Source organism: Lipotes vexillifer, unplaced genomic scaffold (genome assembly GCF_000442215.2).
Source record: "Lipotes vexillifer unplaced genomic scaffold, Lipotes_vexillifer_v1.1 scaffold514, whole genome shotgun sequence".
Lineage (NCBI taxonomy): Eukaryota > Metazoa > Chordata > Mammalia > Artiodactyla > Lipotidae > Lipotes > Lipotes vexillifer.
Window position 1 is genome coordinate 242,204 of NW_006789975.1, and position 8,918 is coordinate 251,121.

Consider the following 8,918-nt stretch of genomic DNA (forward strand, 5'->3'; position numbering starts at 1 on the left):
GAATGCTCTGAGCTCCTCCCAAGTTCGAAAGGGAAGGGGTCAGGCAGGAATGGCCAGGACCAAAAGGCCACAGGCTACAGTCAGGGCCAGGCTTGTCTCAGCCCAGCTCCCCAGCACTCCTCTCCCGAGGGACCCCTCCGTTGGACACTGGATACCACCACAAGGGCTTCCAGGGGGCCATGCTGTCCGAGCATGTGCTGTGACTCCAGGGACAGCCAGGAGGATGAGGCATAACCGATCTGTGGGATTGACCAGCTAAAGCTAAGCTGAGCTGAGCTGTTGATTCCTCTAAGTAGCTCAACGGGGATGCAGGCTTATCCTTAGGCCTTGTTGGGGATCAGGTTCACAGTTGGATCCCCTAGTGGCCCATAGCCTTCCAGAAAAGATTAAGAAAGGTGGCAGGAAAGTTCTGCCCAGGACCCTTGAAAGCCTGGGGTGCACAAGCCAGACCCTGCTCTATGCTCCATCCTAAGAAAAGTCTGCAGGGGCTTCCCACCCGCCAGCCAGCTGCTGTGGCCTGCCTGCTCCAGCAACAAGGGGATGGTACAAAGGGCACCAGATTAGGGGCAGGAGACCTAGATGAACCTGAACTTGGCCACTAAGCTTCTGAGTGACTCGCCTCATCTGTGACCCCTCCCCTGCCTGTAAGGATGCTAGCGTGGCACAGATGTGAAATGAGTTACAGATAAACATAGCTGGGGTTATTCTTGGTAGCAGGGAGAATAAGAGTTCCCACCGAGATTGGGGAGGAGGCCCAGGGTTTCTCAGATCCATTAAATACAAAGCGAGGCCTGGGGCAGGGAGGGAGAAGGCCTCAAGATCCTAATGTATAGAAAGGGAAAATTATCCTGCTCATGGTGTTCTAGGTACTTCTCCAGTCCCAAGTGTATCTCCAGCTCCAGGGCCACTTTAGGACACAGACCTTTTGGGTCAGGCCACGTCCTTTTGAGTGTGCCCAGGACAGGAGCAGCCTGAGTCTCAACGCTCTGCCAAACTGTACCGGCGTCAATGCTGCTTATTTGGTGCTCTCAGGCCCAGGGAGACACGAAGCCCTTAAAGTCCTAGAGACTGACTTTTCTAGCTTGCTGGTAGTTGAGTAATTTTCCAGAAATGGGACTTGGCCCGTTGCCCTGTGTAAGGTACCAGCCCATCTCTCTTACATAAGAAAGTATTGTTTGTTCTCCCTGAGGATTTAGAAGGCCAGCTCCTCAACGAAGCAGAGCTCAGGAGATCCTGCAGCTGCAGCCCCAGCAGTCAAGGGTCTTTGAGCCAGTCCAGTGGGAATTAAAGTTTATCCAGTGAAGGTTTTGCCCCCACCCAGGTATCTGCAGGTTGGGGGTAAAGACTGTTGCATCTGTGGGGTCCTGGGGATGCTATTTGTGGTCCAAGTTAAGTACTTTCAAAATGAACTGTGTATGTATGAAGGGAGGGGGGTTAAGTGAGTGTGGAGAGAAGGAGTATTTAACTAGAAATATCTTTATTTCTAGTGTGTGTGTTATAGGATCACTACAAAGAATTTTAAGACAATCCAGTGAAAGTGAAAGCCCTTTCCTTATCCCCCCTTCTCCCACAAGCTCGGGGCTAACCACTGTTAACAGTTGGTACACATCCTTTCAGATCTTTCACGAAAACATATTTCTAAAATAAAAAACAGGACCATACTGTGCATATTATTCTGCAAGCTGCTTTTCCATTTACTATATTATAGGCATCTTTTCATGTCAATACAGAAAGCTCTGACTGCTCTTTTTAACAGCAGAATGGTTTTCCAATTTACCTACCCAGACCCTCAATACTAGGCACTTAGGTTGTTTCCAGTTTGTCTGCTATTATAAATAATCCTGCAAAGAATCTGGGTGTGCTTGTCCAGCTATTTCCTTTGGGAAAATTCTGAGAAGTGGAATCTCTGGGTCCAAGGCTCCCCCAGTTAAAATGCTCAGACATGGTGGAGAAGACCACTGGCTTCAGCCTCCCACCAATGGCACACACGTGTGCAGGGCCCTGTGTTTCCTTTAGTCCATGCCACTGCAGGCCACTTAATCTCTCCCTCTGGAAGCTGGACATCATCACGGGCAACCTGAGGCAACACCCCATTGATCCCTGTGGTCCTTATTCTTCATCCCCTTCTCCTACATGACCAAAAGAACCACATCAAAATCTTTCTTGATGTTCCCATCCCAATGAACAGAACTTGAATCCCTAATCCTACCCATGATGGGGGCCAAAAGTTACTGAGACCCAGGCTGTCGGTCCCTTCCCCTACTACGACAGAATCTTGCTTACCTGATACACATCTCCATTGACTGTGGTCCCCATGTCCTCAGAACCCGCTGGAAAGAGAACAGGAGACAGCATCACTCATTGCTCAGCTTATAGCAAGCAGGGTCTTACATTAGCCCCCGAAGCAACCTCTGTACATGTCCATGTGCGTACTGACTCCCCGCCCTACACACACACATAATGGCTATGTAAATAACCTGGGCTCAATCCTTGACTGTTCACAAAGCCTTCTCACAGCCATTATGACCTCTGATTTTCACCATAGCCTTATGACAAAGCTGTTATCAACCCATTTTACAGATTCTCAAATTGAGGCTCAGAGAGGCTATGTAATCGATTGCCCAAGGTCACCCAGCCAATAATAGGTCCTCACCTACCCAAAATTGACTTCCCCTCAGCCACGGCTGGGAATGGCCCAACTGCCTGTGGAGCTTGTGCCCGGTGAGCAGGCAGAGGCTCTGGAGGCTCAGGGCAGGGTCTGCGAGGGCTCAGGAAGAGGGGCCTGCACGTCTCTGCCTGTCCCTGTGGTGCCTTGAGCAATGGCTCCACCTCGGAGAGCAGGAATCACAGCCCCCACCAGGCAGCACCTGGCCTACTTTTCCTCCTCCTGCCCCTCCCAGAAGGAGTCGATTTTGCCCTCACCTAAACAATGACTCCTCCAGGTCCCTTTCCCTGACATCTGGTTAGTCACAAATTCCTGTGGTTTCTGCTGCAACAAGAATCCTCAAAGTTGCCCTCCGCCCTCTGCCCCCAGCCTGGCCCACCTGTACAACTACTTTGGCCTGTCTGTCCCGCTAGTGGCAAGCACCTGGACGGGCACGCCTGTGTCCATTATCCTCACCGCTGTCTTCCCCAGAGCCGTACACGGTACCTGTGACTTAGGACGCACTCAGAAACTATTTGTTGAATAAGCAAGTGAATCAGTGCATTAAAGAAAGAAGGAATAAATGGTTTTTGTCCACTCACTGGCCTCCCTGCCTCCATCTTCACCCTCTCCCAAACCTCTTTCAAACCAGCTGCCAAGGTTGATGTTTTGAAAAGCATACACTTACCTATGTCACTCCTCTAATTAAAAATATAATGAACACAAACCAAAAGGAAATCCACTTCCCGTGGACCATGGTGGCCGATAGAGCCTGCTCCTTCCTTGGGGCCTCGGCAGGTGCTGTCCCCTCTCCCTAGAAAGCTCTCCTGCCCATTTCTATGTGGGCTGCTGCCTCACGCCCTTCAGCTGCTGCTCAAACACTGCCTTATTCGAGGCCTTCCCTGACCACCCCTGACATTCATCCCCCAGCACCCCTACCTCCTCCCCTGGGCAGTTATTTTCTCTGTAGCACCTACCACAGCCTGATATGTTTATTTTTGTATGTGCTTATTATCTGTCTTCCCCACTTGAATGCCCTCTGGGAGGGCAGAGACTTTGTTTTGTCCACTGCTGGGATCCAGCAACTAGAACAGTGCCTGACACATAATAGGAGCCCAATAAATATTTGTTGAATGAGTACATTGAACCTTGGCCCATAGCTCGTGAGGATCTTTACAATCTGGCCCAGCCCATTTTTCCTGCCTCACTTCCCACCAGTCCCTCCCACAAACCCTATTCTGGTTTCCTCCTTCCCCAAACACACTATGCCGCATCCCACACCTTTCTTCCTGCTTCCCTCACTAAAGAATGCTCTTTGGGATCCAGTTGTTCTCCAAGGCCCAGTTCACAAGTTACATCCCCTCTGGGAAGCCCTCTGCTACTTCCCCTACTTCCCTGGGTGCTGATGGAAGGTCTCAACTGTGGGGTATCCCAGAATATCGTACAGAACCCCCCCCACACTCTTATGCGATTACTGTGACCTCCCACGGGTCATTCACTCCCTTATCAGGCTCTGTACCCCATTCAGCTCCTAAGGGTGAGCAGTGTTGGCTAAATGGAAGCTGAATTACTCTTTGGGGGCCCACTGTTATCTACCAGGCCTGAGGACTCTCAGAAACTGCAATGCCTCTTAGCCAAGACCCACAGGAGGCTGCACGAGATCACCACAGGTGGACAAGTACACTTTACCAGCCAGGTAGAGCTGTGAGTAATGGTGACAGTGTTTTCAGCTTGGGGACTGAAGAGAAGGATACTTAATCCCATGGAAATAATGCCCAGCTGATATAGATTATAATCAACTTTGTTTTCACAGCCAAACAGTGATTGATTTTGACCAACCGTTGTCAGCCATCCTCCCTACTCATTCAGATGGGGTTTCTCCTGCATGGGTGGCCTGGCCCCTAAATCAGTGGCAGCATCTTCTGCAAAGTGGCTTCTTCTCCTGGGGCATCTCCTCTACCAGGGCCTTAAGTTACCAGGGTCCACTCACGATGATGCTGGTCTGTGCACCTGGCATTTCTGGAGGGGAAGTTGCGGCCCCGCCTCCCCCACCAGTCCCAGCCTCAGGCCCCTTGTCCACAGGTGCCCACCCTGGCCTTCAGAAAGTCTCTGTGCCCCAGTCTCTCAGTCCCATGAGCGTTCCCCTGGAATGAGGCTTAACTTCTTTGGGAATCCACACGTACCCACACACAGAATTAAAAGTCTCTGTCCCCACAATGAGTAGCCCATGGCACGTTGATAATCACGTGTCCACAGTCTGAAGCCAGCAGAACCGGAGTATGGCAGATACGAGTCCCAAGGATAACTGTGTGGGTGTTGCTTCTCTCAGATCCCTGACCCCTTTTGGAACGGGGGCAGACAAGGGTCCAGAACACTCCTGGGAGGTTACTGAGGCCCATCAGGGGAAATGGGCTTGCCAGGAAATGACTGGGCAAGTCGGGGTCAGAGCCAGGTGGAGTGCTTAGAAATCTGGGTGTGAAAATGTACACACCTCCTGGGCCCTACCCAAGGCTGATGAATGGAAACAAAGTATCCATTGCTCAGGCTGGCTTTAGTTCCAGCCCCAGAGGAGAGACTCAAAGTGGCTCAGGCTCAGGCCTACACTAAACAGTTTCCCCAGGGGTACCTGGGAGCCCAACGTCAGTGCACTCAGCACAGGGGCATCATTTAAGAGACGAGACTCAGTAGTGATGAGTGGTGCTGGCTGCGAGAGCTTCCGCCCAGCTCCCAGCAGCCCAAGGCACATTTTCCACACCTCATTTGGGCTTCTGGCACTCATCACTGGTCTCGGTGGATTACTTGCTCATCACCGTCTAGGCCTAGGAGGATCGGATCAATTCCATCCTATCTGGCCACCTATTGAGCCGCCATCCCGTAACCCCTCCCGGATCCCCATGCCCCACTCAGCAGAGCAGCTGAGCATTTGCAGCTTTACTGGTTGTGAGTCTGGGAGACCCTCAGAGGGCCATGTCCCCGCTTCTCTCCCTGCCACCTCAGGTCTGGGGCCAATCTGTGCACCACCCCTGCCGGAGAGGGAACCTCCCATCCAGGCTGTAAACCCCTGGAGCCCCATTGTCCTGGGAGAGGTCACAGTCTGCTCAACCCCCAGCCACCTCTGTGGCCCTCTGCCTGACTTCTACCTGCTTCTCTCTTAGGTGGTTCTGACACTGGCTTTCCCAGCAGGGCCTCTCCCAGGCCAACCTGACTGGGGAAGTTGGTGGTCTCAAGGGGAAGATGTGGACAAATAAATACTGGTACATGAACGTGGGCCCACATTTCCTAGGAATTCCCTGGGATGTGTGAGGGTCCCGCTGAAGGGCTAGGAGCTGCTGCTGCTTCAGACGTCCTCCACTGCTGGCTTGGTTGGGTAGCAAAAGAACCCCCTCCCTACCTCTACATCTCATCACCTCCCAGGGTGACTGCCACAGCATTTGAAAGAGCATGGAGCCCACAGTTGAGAAGCCTGGGATCAAGTCCCAGATCTGTCACTCATGGCTGTGTGACTTTGGGCAAGATATTCAGGCTCTCTGGGCCTCCAGTTTCTTATATGTTACAAAAGGCTTGTTATGTTTCTCATACCAAGAGGATACAGAGATGCTTCAAGCTCCTCAAGCCACAGGAACTGTCTTATTCATATCTGTATCCCCACTGGGCCTGGCACACAGTAGGTGCTCAGTAAATGCTGAATGAATACAAACATGACTAAAAGGATCCTTACTTGTAAACATTTTTTAAAAATATGTAAGGTACCACTTATTCCAACAGGCCCATAAACTCCTACCAAAACGACAACATTAACAAGAAGCAAGCGCTGTTTTGGAGGTACCCATGAAAGTGATATCTACTTTTTTACTAGATACGTTAAGAAATTGCCCTTCCAGGCAGAGCCACAGCAGAAACATTGTTGATAAACACAGTACTGCAAGGACCAGGCCCCAAATCCTGAGTCCTGGACCACCTTTGGAAAACCATTGAGCTACAAACCCCAGGAGGACAGGACCACATCTGACTGAAGCCCTCTGTGCTCCTGCCCCCACCCTGGTGTCTAACTCAGAGCCTGGCATATGGAAGACAGTGTGGTCAGGTGGAAAGGGTTAGAGTTAGAGAGAAATGGTTTAGAGTCCTCACTCTGCCACTTACTAGTTGTTTCAGTAGTGTACCTTTTGAGCCTCGGTTTTGCCATCTCTGAAATGGGTTTAATAATGTATATGAAATGATTAAATGTAAGAAAAGTGCCTAGACCAGTGACTGCAGGATGGCAGGTGTTCCCCAGGGAAGGTCTGTGAGTTCTTGGAGCACCCAGCGTCCCCTGCTTTCCCAGCTGTTAGGAGGGAGCTACTTCTGAGGGGCAGGGAGATCTGGGGTTCTGCCCACACCTGCAGGGCTCGGCCTGGGGCAGCCAGCCTACTGGGAAGCTCAAGCCTGGGCTGTGTTGGATTCCAGAGCCAGGCAATAGTGGAGTTGGCTTGGGGATGAAATGTCATGACGAGCCACCAGATCCACAGCCCCAGGCAAGGCCTCAGATGGGGATCTCCAAAAGATCCCCCCGGCCCCGCCGCATCTCCTCCAGGTCCCGGTCAGGTACACAGTAGCCCCAGACCTGCTCCTGGCTGGCCATAGCAGGCCCTCTTCACTCCACCCGGTACCCCGGGTGCGAGCCCCAGGTCCCCCAACCCCCAGGCCACCAGGCTGACTCACCCCCACTCGCGGGTCCCGGCTGCGTGAGGGCCGCCTGGCTGCCAGTAGGTGCCCCGAAGCCCTCGTCATTCTCTATGCCCGCGATTTCACTCTCCTGCTGGGCCAGGAAGGCGGCCGCCGGGTCCTCCTCGGGCGCCTCGGGGGCCCCGCTCTCCGTCGACGAGAAGAAGCCAAAGTCATCAGCCATTTTCCCCACGTCTCTCTGAAGCGTCCGCCTGCCGCTCGGCTCTGCCCGGCGCGTGCCCCGCCCTGCGCCCGGCGGCCGCGACACTGTCACCCGAGCCGCCCGGGGGAGCCGGCCTTGGCGGGGACAGGCTCGGCGCGGCGGCCCCGCACTTCCTTTCCGCCACCGGGCCCGGCTCGCCTGTCACTGCGGCTGCAGGCGGGAGGAGCCGGGACGGGAATGCGGTGATGTCACCGGCCGAGGGAGGAGGCCCGCAGGACGGCCGGAGGTCGCCTCACAGCGGCCACAGGAGGGCGGCAGCAGGACGGCGTTGCAGCCCGAGGGGCCCAGAGGCCCGGGCCGCGCTCCCCGCTCCGGGCCAGCAGCACGCATTTTCAGGACACAGGACAGGGCGCAGCTCCCTCAGGGTCTAGAGGCGAAGTGGACTGCAGAAAGTGACCATAGCGTGTACAGGGCCACCGCAGGTTGGCAGCCCGGGCTTCGGGAGCACCGAGGGAGTGGTCGCTGCGCAACCTGGCTCCTGATTCATTCTGCAAAAGTTTCTTCTCCTAAGCTAGGCGGGTATTATGAAGCCCATTATCATGAGCCTTGGAGAAATGACAGTAAGTCCCACGGTTTTACTGCATCTTTCCTACAAGTCCAGGGCCTTTCCCACAAGGCCGTGTTGCTTCCGTGCATTTCTTCAGCGCTTCCTTTCATTCGGTGAGGCTTCAGCTCAGACCGCCAGAGTTTGTGTGTCCTGACTGGGTCCCTACTTGGAGGCTGGGTCCCTTAAATGTCCCTTAAGTATGAACCAGCTTGGGAAAGGCAGACCTAATTTATCCAGGGAGCCTGCCGTTCAGTCACCCTGAATAAACAGTCTCCAAAATACAGTAAAACCGAGCCTTGGTGATGGGGAGATTACAACCTAAGAGGCCTACAGATGGGAAATGGCCAGACAGCACAGCGTAAAAGGCGCTCTGACATTTAAACACAGGGTATTGGGGGGCCCGGAGAGCCACCATTGGATCTGGGCTTTGGGATTTTCTCTTTCTGATTTGAAACCTGAAAGTCAACTATAACCTGGAAAAGAGAAAGGAAAGATGTGCTGCAAACTGGGGGTTCCCTTGGGGGTGGGGAGCAGAAAGCTAGACCGAAGGGCAACTTCAGTTTTGCACAGTAATACTTTGATGTAGTTTTCACTGTTATGTTGAGAACATAATTATTTATCACTGTAGGAAAGAAAGAAAGAAGCTTCAGGCCCTGCACAACCTGGTCCAAGCACAGCACTCCACCATCATCCATCTCATTCCTCTCCCTCATTCCCCCAGCTGCAGGCTCAGGTGCTGAAAAGACCTTGAAAGTTTCCTAGTTTAACAAACCAGCCATAAATGTGGACTCCAGGTTTCGTAG

The 8,918-nt window shown here is 53.1% G+C and overlaps 1 protein-coding gene across 2 annotated transcripts in view; it reads right to left on the reverse strand.

Moving 5' to 3' along the window:
• The window catches only part of CLTB (clathrin light chain B), a 19,633-nt gene extending 11,898 nt beyond the window's left edge, over positions 1-7,735 (reverse strand). For both annotated transcript variants that reach the window (XM_007463070.1, XM_007463069.1), the window contains exons 1-2: positions 7,343-7,735; positions 2,284-2,330 (exon numbers count right to left, since the gene is read on the reverse strand). In XM_007463070.1, coding sequence (XP_007463132.1) covers positions 2,284-2,330; positions 7,343-7,529 — 234 coding nt within the window. In that variant the 5' untranslated portion in view covers positions 7,530-7,735. The remainder of the gene's footprint in view (positions 1-2,283; positions 2,331-7,342) is intronic.
• Between the last annotated feature and the right edge of the window lie 1,183 nt (positions 7,736-8,918).